At 35.8% G+C, this 15,604-nt stretch overlaps 1 protein-coding gene across 1 annotated transcript in view; it reads right to left on the bottom strand.

The window, feature by feature from the left end:
- Positions 1-781: 781 nt before the first annotated feature.
- LOC109064462 (sodium/potassium/calcium exchanger 2-like) overlaps positions 782-15,604 on the bottom strand; it is a 52,378-nt gene continuing 37,555 nt past the window's right edge. Inside the window, 5 exon segments of the mRNA XM_042761216.1 lie at positions 782-1,446; positions 2,539-2,705; positions 3,593-3,682; positions 3,771-3,905; positions 12,448-12,530. Coding sequence (XP_042617150.1) covers positions 1,197-1,446; positions 2,539-2,705; positions 3,593-3,682; positions 3,771-3,905; positions 12,448-12,530 — 725 coding nt within the window. The 3' untranslated portion in view covers positions 782-1,196.

The raw sequence follows: 15,604 nt of genomic DNA, 5'->3' as shown, positions 1-15,604 counted from the left end.
CATTTATATTATATTTAAGCATTATTTAATATGATTATTTTTATAATTATATTATTTATATATTTAAACCTGGGTTATTATAGCTAACTAAAACTAAACCTGAAACGAAAACTAAAACTATGAAATATTTTCATTACTTGGCATAAAATAAACCAACTTTAACTTTATAAAACATAAAAGTTTTATTTGGGTTAGTTGGCAATGCAAAATTTCATATTTTAATATATATATATATATGTGTGTGTGTGGTGTGTGTGTGTGTGTGTGTGTGTGTGGTGGTGTGTGTGTGTTGTGTGTGTGTGTGTGTGTGTGTGTGTGTGTGTGTGGTGTGTGTGCAAAAGACAAAACCTCACAATAAAATTACTCTAACTTTAACAAAACTGAAAATGGAAAAAAAAAAAAAGAAAAACTCCACAAAAAAAAAACTAAGTATATATAAAAATATATATATATATATATATATATGTATATATATATATGTGTGTGGTCGTATATATATATATATATATAATATATATATATATATATATATATATTATATACTATATATAATAGATATATATATTATATATATATATAAAAAGGATTTCAAAATATAAATAAAAAGTATAATAGTATCTTAGCAATACTAAAATAACACTGGCACAAGCTCAATTTTAATTTTTTTATTTATCTGTCTAAGGATGTTCAGATATTTGCACTGGAAAACAAGACAAAATACCAAGTAAGAAAATCTTTTTTTTTTTTTTTTTTTTTTTTTTATAATTTTTTAAAATTATTATTATTTATTTATTTTTGGACTATATCTTGAATTAATTGCTGCCAGATAGGTTTCATTTTAAGAAAAATATAAGTTTTTGTCTAATGATGTTCATGTTTTAAACTATACAAAAAATAATAATAATAATGTATGTCAAGATATCTCTGAAACAAAAAAAAAAGAGTTTTGCTTCTCAAGTAGACAGTTTTCTTCTTTAAGGACATTTAGATATTTTATTGGAAAACAACTATTAATACAAATATTAATATTAAAACTTTTTTAAGTGTGTAAAACCCCATGAACACACACACAGGGCGATAGATGAAGTGTGAAGGAGGCTGGGAACTCTGTCATAAGAAAAGAAATGCCTACAGATGTGAGGTCAAGTCAGCAGGTACGCGGCTTTAGCTTCATGCCGGTGTCTGTAAATGAGACGTCAGATAGAGACGGGGCAGACGATGACCTTGTCCTCCAACAGGACGCTGACCACCAGGAAGACCATGTAGAGCAGGAACATGATGAAGCCCAGCAGTTTGCTCATCTTCCACTTACAGGCGGCGATGGAGATGATGACGAAGAGGAGCATGAGGAAGAGCAGCACGATGGCGCAGAACAGACCGTTGCTACTCACCTGAACCGGCCTCATACTGTTTATAATGGAGTACAGCAGCCATGGGAGCGGTAACCTGGGAAACAAAGAAACGCTTGTTTAGGGCTCTGAACATTATAAATGTACGAAACTAAAGCTCTGATACAAAACCGAGTGAACTGTGTGATGCTTGATGCATCATAATTAAACAGAAATAATATACTGTCAAAAAATATTCTTGGATGCAAAATGTCATGTTTTCAGAAAATTGTATGTTCTTTGTAATTAAATGAAAATGTATTAGATTTTAAATTGATACTAAATGCAGTTAGTTTAACCTTAGAGTGTCTTTGTATGATATTTCATAATTGCTTCTATTGCCTTTGAAATATGGTTAAAGTGCTGCTGAATGTACTGACAAGCATTTATGATCAACTAAAATATACTTGAATGTAATTTCTGTTGAACTTGAATGCCATTTATTTAAATATGTTTGTAATTAATGTTGGCAACAAATTTCTGATTTGTAATGATGCAATGATGTAAAGCTGCAACTTGGTAAGTCATAATATATTAAAATATATTAACTTTAAAATTTAGAATTGAATAACGCTACAGTTAAAATGATAATCAAGTACTTTATGTGTGCTTTACTATGCTAGTCAACACGTCAAAATAAGTGTACTTACAAAAGATGATTAAAACAATGATTTCAAATGTTTTTCAGTTTTAATGTGACATTACAAAATGTTTATCAAATCCATATTTTTTATATCAAAAATACAGTAAACACTAAAAATCTATTCAAAATTAAAAAATGCTGTTTTCTATGTGAATATACTTTAAAATATTTTATTTCTGTGATGCGCAGCTGTATTTTCAGCATCATTCCTCCAGTTTTCAGTGTCACATGATCTTCTGAAATCATTCTAATGTGCTGATTTGCTGCTCAAGAAACATTTCTGATTATTATCAATGTTGAAAACAATTGTGCTGCCCAATATTTTTGTGGAAACTGTGATAGATTTAATTTTTTCAGGATTCACAGATGAATATAAATTTCAAAAGAGCAGCATTTATTTAAAAGAGTAATCTTTTGCAACTTTGTAAACCTCTTTACTGGCACTTTTGATCAATTTAAAGCGTCCCTGCCAAATAAAAGTATTAATTTCTTTAAAAAAAAGCATACCCCACAGTGATGTCGAAAATGTTGGAGCCCACGGAGCTGGACACTGCCATGTCTCCCAGACCCCTTCGGGCCACAATGACACTGGTGATCAGATCAGGGATGGAGGTTCCCGCCGCTAGAATCGTCAGCCCCATGATCTCCTCAGTGATTCCTATAGTCTCTCCAACCTGCAGAGATATTGACACTAAACAATCAGACTGAAAAATATGACTGAGCTCAACATCAATAACACACTGCCAGTGGAAGATTATTTCACAGCTGTGTCGAGAATTGAAAAGACTTCATGACATCAAACAAATAAACAAACAAACTGAACTTTAGAGTGTTTTTGAACCACTTAAGTAGGACTTAAGTACATCTTTATATGCAATTTCATAATTACGTCTGTTGTCTTTGAAATATGATACTGCTGAATGTACTGACAGGCATTTATGATAAACTAAGATATAGTTTAATGTCATATCTACTGAAACTTGTTATGTATTAAAAATGCTATTAAATGCTATGAGACATTTGCAATCAGTTGCAAGAAGTTGCAAATTATTGCATTTAAAATATAGTAACTTTAAATCTAATACTGAATAACACTAGAGTTAAAAGGCTAATCAAGTACTTTACATGTGCCTTAGTATGTTAGTCAACACATCAAAATAAGTGTACTTCTTTAAAACATGACAAAAGATTATTAAAACATGATTAAACGTACTTTTAATTTGACATTATTACAACGGTCACTATTTAAAAGTGTGCTTAAGTGTGAAAGTGTGAAAGTGATGATAGTGTCTCTCTTTAAGTCACTTCAGCAGACTTTTATTTCAATAATAATATATTATCTGCTAGTAGCTTTTTTTTTTTAATATAAGCTATTTATTATTTATTTATTTATTTGTGCACATTCAATACCATTAAGCACACTTTTCACAAATGTTTGACAAAAAAAAAAAAAAAAAAAAAAAAAAAAATGACATTAACATATCTCCAACAAATGGATAGCCGAGTCCAGATGTTCTGAATAAAGATATAAAAGCCCTGATGTTGTCCTGTCTGGTCTTACCTGATGAGCCCACCACACCATCAGGTAGGAGAATCCTGCGATCCAGCAAATCGATCCCAGGAACGTAATGGGAAAAAACTTTTTGAAACTCTAAAGAAAAACGCACAAGAATCGTCTCAGGGTTACATGTGTTTCCCAGCTCACATCTGCATCAAACTCTCGTCATACAGAAACTCACGGCCTTCCGGACGTCCGGCAGCGTGATCCACAGAGGGAGGACTATGGGCAGGATGAAGAGATACGTGAAGCGCTTGCGTTTGGACTCGGGCCACGACAGGCTCAGAGGCTGATCTTCCTCATCATCCTCTTCACCCTGATCAGAGAGAATGTGTGAGATGTCAACATTCCCAATTATCTCCAACACACACAAACCGCTCCGACACATTTGAGTCCCTGTTTCTCCAATTAAAGCTTGTGTAAATCCTGCGGGATGGAGGAGCTTTTGTCAGAACATGCCATATTTAAATGCTACTGTAAACCAGAGAAAATTAAAAATAAATAAATAAAATGTTTTAGTAAAATTTTTGTTTTTTTACATATATGTAAATATTTCAAATTTTTTTAATTCATTTATATTTTAATTTAGTACTTCAAATTAAAATTAAAATTATAAATGTTTAGTATATAAACTGAAAATGTAATGTTGGCCTTTTTAATAATTTTTTTATTTCATAAAACGTTTTTTTTTTATTTAGTACGGGTCAAATTTAACTGAAAATGAGAAAACAATTCATGTTCAGTAAAACAACCCAGGTTTAAATATAAAAAAAAAAAAAAACCCAAAATAAAAAAAACAAAACAATAAAAATATAAAACAACAAAAACAACAAAAAATACAACTGAAATAAAAAAGGTTTAAATTATATAAAAGTTGCCCAAGCAATAAAATTTAAAAAATATTTAATGTATTAATAAAAACTGTATTAGTATATGATACTAAAATAACACCACTAAATAAAAACTGTATTAGTATATGATACTAAAATAACACCAATATAAACCCAAGTGCCGCTCAGAGGTCTTTCTCCAATGTCTTTCTCCATTGTGTGTTTTTTTTTTTTTTTTGTGTTACAGTGAATGGAGATCCTCAGAGATGTGCTGTCAGACGCCTCAGCATCACCGCTGTGATGCAGCCGCTCAGACGGAGCAAAAGCAAACGCCAAAGCTTACTGTGAAACTCCTTCTGTCTCCACTGTTCTCGTTCTCCCTCTCTCGCCATTTCTCTCTCAAAAACAGCTGCGCTGAGTGTGTGGAGAGTACAGTAAGTGTGGTTAACAATCAATGTAAGAGCAGGCAATCAGAATGGGGGTGTTTCCCTTTAAGAGCGGTGGAGTGGTTACTGTGGTGATGAGTGATGCATTTAGGAGTCGATTCCTAACGGAGGAGAGCTTGTGATGATGCATGATCAGTCTGAAATCAAATGCAATGCTAACAGCAATCATCAACTAACTGACGTCAAACAGAACCATACTAATATCTGTGATTTTGCTGAATAGGATGCAGTGCTGTTCCTTGAGCTCTGTTCATGTCAAACAAACCTCACTGTAACCTTAAAGGGGCAGTTCACCCAGAAATAAAAATTCTCACCCTCAAGTCATTACAAACTTGTGTAGCCGACTATAGTACAGTTACTAGATTGTTGTTTTTGTGTGTTGTTCCTCTAGGGGGCCAACCAGATTTTCTATGTTAAAGTATAAAATGGATGTAGGCAGTAGAGTAAGACATACCTGTTTGGTTAAGTGGAAGCATGCCTTACCTTACCGCAAATGGAGTTCAGTTTATTCTGTGCTGTGTAACTTTCCACTTATTTTGTAAATAGTTTATCTAGTGGTGAAAATATGGGTTGTTGTTTTATGCTAATACTAGTTTGATTGTTTGTTTTGTAGGAGAACTCTTTTTGTTTCTGCCTTTCCGTTTTCTTCCTTACTCTGAATGCCTCAGCAATGGACTAAGAAATAACTTCATAATAAAATAACTCTGTGCTCATCGTGGGACAAATCAACATCAAAGAATTGCAACGCACTCTATGTTTTGAGGAAACTGGGATTGCTGATTATTTATACTTCTCTTGCTATCGGACTATTGGATTTTGTCATCTTCTGTCATCATTGAGGACATCAGTATTTGGATTCAGTGCATGTCAGCTTAGAGACGAGTATTCATTCAAGCAGGTTTTTTTTGTTTGTTTTGTCCTTTATTTTGATAAATGATAAATGCGACAGGTTGTTTTTACAGTCAAAAATACTTCATTGACTGTTTTTCATGCACATGCTGTAATGATCTGTGGATTGCCTTTATTTTATTTAAACACTTTGTAATGCACTACTGTGTTTTGTGTCATTTTCAGTTGAGGGACCCTCCCTCAAACTATTTTGTGATTTTGCCCTTTTGAAAAAATTCACTGGGATGGTTACAATTGTATGAGATTTTTCTTCTGCTGAACACAAAAGAAGACATTTTGAAGAATGTTGGTATCCAAACAGTTGATGGTAGCCATCGACTTCCATGGTATTAAAAATAAATAAATAAATAAAAATAGCCTAATATGGAAGTCAGTGGCTACCATTACCTGTTTGTTTTTCAGCATTCTTCAGAATATCTTATTTTATATTCAGCAGAAGAAAGAAATCATGACACTTAGAAACTTATTAAATTTGGTATGGATTTATGTTCAAAAGGTTAATTTTCCCCCCTTTTAAGACCTTTTGACTGCTTAACTAGATTATTAATCACATTGGCATATGACTACACCACCAGAAGCAGGCCAATAACTGTTTACATTTGTGAAAAAAAAAAAGAAAAAACGAGGATCGCTTAATTGTACTGAATGTGCACTTATAGTTTACTCCAAAGTTTATTTTTAATAAAATGTACTTGCAGATAATTAGTGAAATTATTAGTGAAATAAAAGGCCACTTTAAGTGACATAAAGAGAGACACTTTCATGACTGTTTCTTAACTCACTTAAGTATACTTTTAAAAGGTGACCTTTGTTAAAAAGTTGAAATCATTGTTTTAATAGTCACCTTTGTCGAGTTGTACATTATTTTGATGCGTTGACTAACATACAAAAGCACATGAAAAGTACTTGATTATCACTTTAACTGTACTAAATTGCAAATTCATTGGAAACATACTTAAATACATAACATACATGTTTCAATAGAAATTACATTAAAGTATATTTTAGTTGATCATAAATGCTTGTCAGTACATTGAGCAGTTCATTTTAACCATATTTCAAAGACAATAGAACTGTGAAATTACATATAAATATGTATTTAAGTCCTACTTAAGTGTGTCAAAAACACCATAAGGCTCAGATAACTGCATTTAACATTAATTTAAACTATAGTATATTTTCATTTAATTGCGATTAACATAATTGTCTACAAACATTACATTCAGTTCACTCTTTTAAAGTCTATTATTTCTGTCATAAGTACTGGAAAGAAATATAATTAATAAATTTTAATTAATTAAAGTTTTCTGTAAAAGGTACAATTCTGTTTGTTTCTGGATGTAGAGACGAGGAAGAGTCTGAATAAAAAGTAATTCTGAAATGTTCTTGGTTATATTTCAGAGTTTCCTCTTCTGCTTTGACACCAATGTGTCCTTTCTTCAAGTAAAAATAGCTGCTTGTTCAGAATATTTAGAGATTTTTTTGTCACCTTCAACTGCAGTGTGTGTGTGTGTTTGGGGGGGGGGGGGTGTGGGTGTGAATGAGGGTGTTGTGAGGTGTGTGAGGGGTGTTGTGTGTGTGTGTGTGTGTGGTGTGAAACACTGGTGCTGTGTGTGTGTGTGTGTGAGTGTGTGTGGTGGGATGGCGTCCCGCAGGAGCAGTGTAATTATCAGGACGGCACACTGGTGAAACACTGGTGCGGGTGTGAACGAAGCGCTGCAGCCTCCTGACAGACACACACAGGAAAATGAACAACCAAAATAATTTCAACAGGGAGATGACAGAAGAGTCGAGGCGATCATCAGTGACACTGACAAACATAAAACACAGCAGATGATTGTAAAAAAAGCAGACGAAGGAAGGTTACTTTGGTTCCACTTTTAAACATACAACATGTGCTTTTGCATGATTCTTTAATGTGTGATGATATCATTGTAAGCACACGCACTTTTAACCTTTAACCTGCCAGGCAATACAGATGAAAATGAGCCTACACGGACTGAAGTGCTCATGTCAATTTATTAATGTTAATATATTTTATTTGTGAACTTATGTTCAGCTTTTCTTTTTAATAGTTAACTTTGAACTATTTTTGAATTTTTCAAACCATCAGTCATCAAATTTCACAAAGCTGATTACTCACTAAAAACTCCCACATATCACGTTTTCATGCCTTTTTAAGTCTTATTTTGACATAACAAAGTAGTTATATCTAAGTGTGAGTTGTTTACTTACTTTTTTAAATTTGAGTTTTTTTAATTGGAATTGAATTGAATTGGAAATGAGTCTTTCCAGGTAACGGCATCATATTGTTCATTCAGACTGATTCGCAAATGCGGATCTCGGCAGGATTTATCGCATGAACCAATCACATCAATAACCAGTCATATCCAATCATATCGCGATGGAGGCATTGCCTCCTCTCACGTGACTTTCCCCCATTTATTCTCAATTACCCCCCAGTAAAGTCACGGCACACTTTGGGGTCTCTGTTAACAGTCAGTGGGCTCAGGGGAGGCAAGCCTCCGCTGTAACTTTACCTGCGGGTGTCACTGTTGGAATGTATTTCTTTAGAAAACTATTGATTTATACACTGTTTAATGTTATACTTTGTAATATGGGCATTGATTTATTTTTGTACTACAATTTATTTGTATTTTTTCCTCATCCAATATTTTAAGGAAAAAAAAAAATTAAGATATTTTTTTTTTCTGACCTATGCACTGTTAAAAAAAGACCAATAAGCCAATAAAATACATATATACTAATATTTTTTGCAGTGTAAAGCAAAACTGATGTAAAAGTAGTTAATGCATTACCTTCCAAAATGTAACCTAATTAGTTAACCTTTAAAGGGGTCATATGATGCGATTTCAAATTTTGCTTTCTCTTTGGAGTGTTACAAGCTGTTGGTGAATAAAGAAGATCTGTGAAGTTGCAAAGACTAAAGTCTCAAATCCAACGAGATATTCTTTATAAAAGTTGAGACCCGTCCACGCCCCCCTGAAACGACTCGTTCTAACACGCCCCACATCTCTACGTCACTATATGGGAAGATTTACATAACGCCAACCAGATGTTCACGCAAAGAAAGAAGGCGTACCTTTTATTCTCTATGAAGTATTGATGTTGCTGCCGTGGCCATGTCGTATAGACGCTGTGTGTTTTACTGTGAAAGCGAAACTACTTTGTTTGGCCTTCCAAAAGAGGACGATATCATTCGATCCATGCTGGTCGCTGAGGAAATACATCAACTTTGCACTGTGGATCGCTGAATGGGCTTTCACCGTGGACGAAGCGGAGTCCAGCCCAGGGTCGTCACATGTGGATGCCGCAAGCACAAGGTACGCTCCTTTGTAGAATCTGCCTGCCGCACCGTTCTCAAGCCGCCCGCCTCCGCTCACTCAAGCCAGCCTCTGCTCACTCAAGACCGCGGCTCACTCTAGACAACACGCGTGTGACGCTGTTTCATTGAGAAAGCAAAACTACTTTGTTTTTGCCTTCCAAAAGAAGACACGACTAGAAATCATGTTTATATCACGTTTATAATGGGTTTTATGTTTTTGTCTCGTCGCTCCGGCCAGACAGGGCATCACAATATGTTAAGAGGCGTAACATTTCCGTCACACGCTTGAGACATTCGGCCAATCACAACATGCTGGATAGCTGGCCAATCACAGCACACCTCGCTTTTCAGACCGATAAGCCTTGTAAAAATCGATGCGTTTCAGAAGGCGGGGCATAGAGGAGAAACAATAATGTACAGTATGTGGAAAATAATGTTTTTTTAACCTTAAACCACATAAACACATTTCTTTACACTAAACACAGACAATAATGTTCTTTTTAGCAGCATCATATGATCCCTTTGAAAGGAGTAACAATAACATAACATCATATTTAAAACACACTGTTCAGTGCATCACCATCAGACCTCCAACTAGAGTCTATGAATGTGTAAATAAATACTGTGTGAATACATGCTTAACCATTGAGGACTTTTAACCTGGCCACATGTTAAACCTCTCCATCTGCTTATGGAAAGAAAAAGCAGTTTTGTTGATCTACAGCACATGTGAGCACAGTTCATGAGCAGGTTGTCACAGTGACATTGAGAGGGTCTCTCTAGGTCCGCATGCATGCTGGGACTGTCTGTTCTGCTGGCATGTTGCCGTGCCAACAGGGGGCAGAGGATGAGAGCGCTTCATCTTCTGAACGCTGGACAGTGTGTGTGTGTGTGTGTGTGTGTGTGTGTGTGTGAGGAGAGAGAGGAGCAGACGCAGATCAGCGGGAGGAAGACGGACAGTCAAACGTGTTTTCCACTGAGTCATCATAAGCGTGAGGTTTCTGCAGTTCTGCTGTGACTTAGCCTTCACTTCTGTTTCCAAAGTCAGCAGAACTTTCTGTCCAGTTTTAGTTTTGAAATCGCTGTACAGTAAAGTAGCAAGTGTGAATCTGTCTTATTTTATTATATTAATATATTACTATAGCTTTTGTTATTATTTTTAATTAGTTAGCATATATATGGTTTTGATTTTAGTTTTCATTTCAATTTTGGTAAAACGTTGGTAAAGTTTTTTTGTTTTATTTTATTATTATTTTAAGTTTATATATATATATATATATATATATATATATATATATATATATATATATATATATATATATATATATATATATTATTATATATATATATATATATATATATATATATATATAGTTTTAATTTTAATTCTGGTAAAACTTCCCTTTCAGTCGGTCTCTTCCTGAAGTTTAATCGAACCTCAGACGAGGAGGTGAGGTGCATTTGGTCGTGGCACTCTGGACGGCATTCAGTATAGGGACCCCTAGTTTTGGAACTCTGACACAATGTCGAAGTGTCCATCTGGGAACATCTCAGTTATGTATGGTAATGCTCGTCCCTGATGGAGGGAATGGAGACGTTATGTGCATTATGCCACAACTCTGTGGATTGAGACGTTTCTCGACTCCTCAGAACAAAATGAGTAGGCGAATGCTACGCTGGCCTATTAATACCCAGATGTCCGGGGCGTGGCCAGCTATGCAAATTTCACTCGCCTATTTCATTTCACAACACACCGTTACACAATGTCTCCGTTACCTCCATCAGGGAATGATGGTTATCATACGTAACTGAGACGTTTTAGTTATTTTAGCAAGTCAAGCTTAAATAAAAGAAAAGGCAACTATCTTAAAACAAGTTTAAGTTTTTGTTTGTAAGTTTAGGTTTTTAATGATTTTATTTCAGTTAACGTTTCTTTAAAAAAAAAAATATATATATATATATGGTTTTAGTTTTAGTTAAAGGAGTCTTATGATGCGATTTCAAGTTTTCCTTTCTTTTTGGAGTGTTACAAGCTGTTCATGCGATCATAAGATCCCTAAAGTTGCAAAGACTAAAGTCTCAACCCCCAAAATAGATATTCATTATAAAAGTTAAGACTCATCCACACCCTCCTAAAATGCCTCGTTTAAACCTGCCTCCACATGTCTTCGTCACTGTGTGGGAAGATTTGCATAACACTAAAAACTAAAGAAAGAAGGAGTAACTTTGATTCTCTCTGTAGTATTGTTGCTGCATGTCGTGGAGATGCTGTGTGTTTCACTATGAAAGCGAAACTAATTTGTTTTACTGGTTTATCTCATCGTGCCGGGAGACAGCATCACAATATATTAAGGGGCATAACATTTCCGTCACATGCTTGAGGCATTCGGCTAATCACAAAGCACTGGATAGCTGGCCAATAACACCACACCCAGAACTACAAAACTATTAAAAATCTAAAAATCTAAGAAATTCAGAAAATAGAGGAACAAAAAAGAAACAAAGAATTACAAAAATAATAAAATAATTTTAACTTTAAACACAAAACCACATCAACCCATTTCATTACACCAAATACACAAAATTATGTTCTTTTCAGCAATGTCATATGACCCCTTTAACAATAATACCACTGTCAATAAATATTGGTTTGTTTTAGCTTATTCCTTATTAAAACATGTTTTCAAACATCCTACAATGTTTACTTGTAAAAAAAAATCTCAGACTTTGTCAAATATGTTAGTTAAATAAAAATTAAAAAAACATATATATACGGTTGTATTCCATGTCAGAACTGTACATCATTTCCCTCTACACTTAAATGCAAATACCAAAAATATACACAAATAGTGTATTATATCAAATCTTGTATAACATGCAGTACTAAGAATGTCTCTCTAACATAGACAATGTAAAACTCTTACAAATATAAAACTCTTACACAGACTATGTCTCTTTTGGGTTTAAATGAGGATTTTGATATCTCATATTTGTTGTTAATTTTCCCCCTTTCTTGCTTGAGCCTAATATTTATAAACTGCATGTTTTGCCTGATGTGTTATTGTACTCATTATGATTGTTTGATTTAGATGAAATTGAACTGGAGTTTTTGAATAGACTGTTTTATTATAAACACCTGATAATACTCATTGGTTCGTATATAATTCTTGAGAAGCAGTTAAATGACTGGTTGGTAGCTGAAATGTTTATTATATTGTTTTATCACCTAATTCAATTCAATGATTATTATTTATTATTATTATTATTATTATTATTGGTTAACAATAATAACCTGGGTGAACGTTTTTTTTTATTTAAGTGACTCACTGTGTCTCCGTCCTGTCCAGCGGTGCCATTCATTGGTGGAGTCACGTCCACCTCGACATTCGAGCTGTTTGGCAGATTCTTTTCTATAACATAAACAGAAAAGAAGTATGTGAAATGTGTTTGTGTCGAGTAGAAGTAACTGAGAGGCCAGGAAGGAGTTAGGAAGGCTCAGTACAACAGGGTAATTTTCCAGTTGCTCGAATTTATTAGAGACATGCCGCCAATCAGTGATGATTTCAGAGTGATATTTCAAAAAGAAACAAAAAAAAAAAACAAAGAAAGTAACAAAAATACAACAAAACAAGCACTGACACTACAAAACACAAAGGAAAATGCTGTCAACAGCCAAACCTACAACTCAACCACTTGTAGGGGTACGTCTTTCAGTTCATACACATCTCACAGCAGACATGTACTTCAAATCAAACAGTTTCTGCCTTCTGCCCCCTCCCCTTACAACCACAAACAAACTGACTAAATAGGCTATTTTCCCGCCAGACGATAATGGCATGAACCAATCATAGGGAGCACATATCTCAATGTACACCTCACCGAACACATTGCCTCAAACCAAAAATACAAAAATAAAAATCACATTAATACAAAGAAAAAAATACCCCTTATATTCCGCATAATTACACTGAAACTGACTTATTCATATAACGGATATGTTACCACATCTCCTAGCACCCCTCCCATTTAGAAAATGGAATGATCTTAATTACAGGATGACTCCGGTTACGCGCGCTACCGGAGCACTCCATGTTCAAACTGGAACTTACAGGTAAGACTGGTCTACACATCTTCAACAACTATACTTATAAATATATTAATAAATTATACTATACAATAAAGTACTGTGAAACACGTGGTCTCATTATTATTGCCTCTACCACTTACAGGCAATACTTACAATATGCTAGCTACTAGGTGACGTTCACACAGCTCTTGATAATCATAGTCCATGGGACATCAACCCGACACATTTTATCAATGAACACTTTAAACACATTGCTTCCTTCCCCATAGCCACAACACAGTCAGATATTAAGTGGGCGCCCGATCGTCATCACAGTTTGTCTTTACTAAATCCCCCCTCCTCAAGATAGCCACTCTTCAAGAGTGGCGTGACAAAAAGTCCGCAATGACATTCTGTTTACCTGATCTATATTGCACTTTGAATTTAAAAGGTTGGAGGGAAAGATACCATCGTGTAATCCTTGCATTACTGTCCCTCATTTTGTTAAGCCATTGCAGAGCTCTATGATCAGTCTCCAACACAAAGTCTTTTCCAATAAGATAATATTTTAGAGTGTCCAAAGCCCACTTTATAGCTAGGGCCTCCTTCTCAATTGTAGAGTAGTTAGCCTTTCTGGGGAACAGTTTTCTGCTGATATACTGTACCGGGTGGCGATCTGGTCCTTCACCTTGCAACAGCACAGCACCTAGTCCAATCTCAGACGCATCAGTCTGCACTACGAAAGGGAGGTCAAAATCCGGGCTTTGCAAGACAGGAGATTTACACAAGCAGAACTTCAAGTCTTGAAAAGCTTGCTCACACTCTGGTGTCCACTTCACTCTTATGGGACTACTTTTCCGAGTTAGATCAGTTAGTACTGCAGCTCTGCTGGCAAAATTGGGAACAAATCTTCTGTACCAGCCGCTCAAGCTAAGAACGATCTCACACTTTTCTTTGTCGTTGGAGGTACACATGACAAGATAGCTTGTACTTATCTACTTGTGGTCTGATGGATCCCCCTCCCAACACATAGCCAAGGTAGGTCACTTCTGGCTTAGCAATCTGGCACTTTTTTGCATTGACGACTAGACCAGCCCGCTTGACTCGATCAAACACTTCAGCCAGGTGCCCCAAATGTTCCTCCCATGTAGCGCTGAAGATAACAATGTCGTCAATATAAGCTGCAGCAAAATTGTCCATCCCTCTGAGTACTTGATCTACCAGGCGTTGAAATGTAGCTGCTGCCCCGTGCAAGCCAAACGGCATAAACCAGAAATGATATAGCCCTGAAGGAACACGAAAAGCAGTCAATTCTTTAGCAGATTCCGTCAGTGGCACTTGCCAGTATCCTTTGCATAAGTCAAGCGTTGTTAAGTACTTTGCTTTGCCTAGGCGCTCAATCAGCTCGTCGACTCTTGGCATTGGATATGGATCAAAAGCAGAAACTGCATTAAGCTTTGAAAAATCCACACAAAATCTGAGTGTACCATCTTTCTTGGAACCAAAACAACCGGACTGCACCATTCGCTCCTGGATGGTTCAATGATCCCCAAGTCCACCATCACTTTCACTTCGTTTCTCAAGGCAGGTACCAGACGAGAGGGCACTCTACAATGTGTTTGTCTGATGGGCTCAGTTTTAAGAAGGCTAATGTTATGCTGCAGAAGCTTTGTTTTACCTGGCTTGTCGCTGAACAAACCCTCTGGTACCCGCTTTTGGAATTCTATCTGCTGCTTGGTTGTTAAATGATCAACTGCTGGGAAAGTAGGCACTTCTTTATCCACCGGAAAGTACTGCTCCTCTACTTCCTCCTCTTCGTCCACTTTTCTTGCCCACAACTGTTCAGACCATGAGCCTTTCTCTCATGCCAGGGTCGTAGGAGGTTAATATGAAATACCTGATATTTCTTTCGACGATCAGGTAGAAGGATTTCATAATTGGTAGAGCTCAATTTCCGTACCACTTCATATGGCCCTTGCCATTTGGCCAATAAGCTGCTGTCTGATGTGGGAAGCAGAAGCAAGACTTTTTGCCCTGGTGAAAGAGTTCTACTCCTGCTTGATTGGTCATACCACTGCTTTTGCTGTTGCTGGGCATTTGTCATATTACTCCTCACCATTTCCACATAGAATCCATCTTCTCCCGCATCTTAATGACATAAGATAAGATGTTTATGTGCTCGCTTCCATTATCTGCTTCCCAAGCCTCCTTTAAGACATCTAGCGGCCCACGAACCTGACGACCGTACAGTAACTCAAAGGGTGAATATCCCGTGGAAACCTGTGGGACTTCCCTGTAGGCAAACATCAGATAAGGCAGCCAGTGGTCCCAGTCAGCACCTGTTTCAGACACAAATTTGCGCAGCATTGATTTTAATGTCTGATTGAATCTTTCAACCATTCCGTCAGTCTGAGGATG

The sequence above is a fragment of the Cyprinus carpio genome, chromosome A7 (genome assembly GCF_018340385.1).
Source record: "Cyprinus carpio isolate SPL01 chromosome A7, ASM1834038v1, whole genome shotgun sequence".
In the NCBI taxonomy this organism is placed as follows: Eukaryota; Metazoa; Chordata; class Actinopteri; order Cypriniformes; family Cyprinidae; genus Cyprinus; species Cyprinus carpio.
This window is presented reverse-complemented; position numbering and strand designations above follow the sequence as displayed.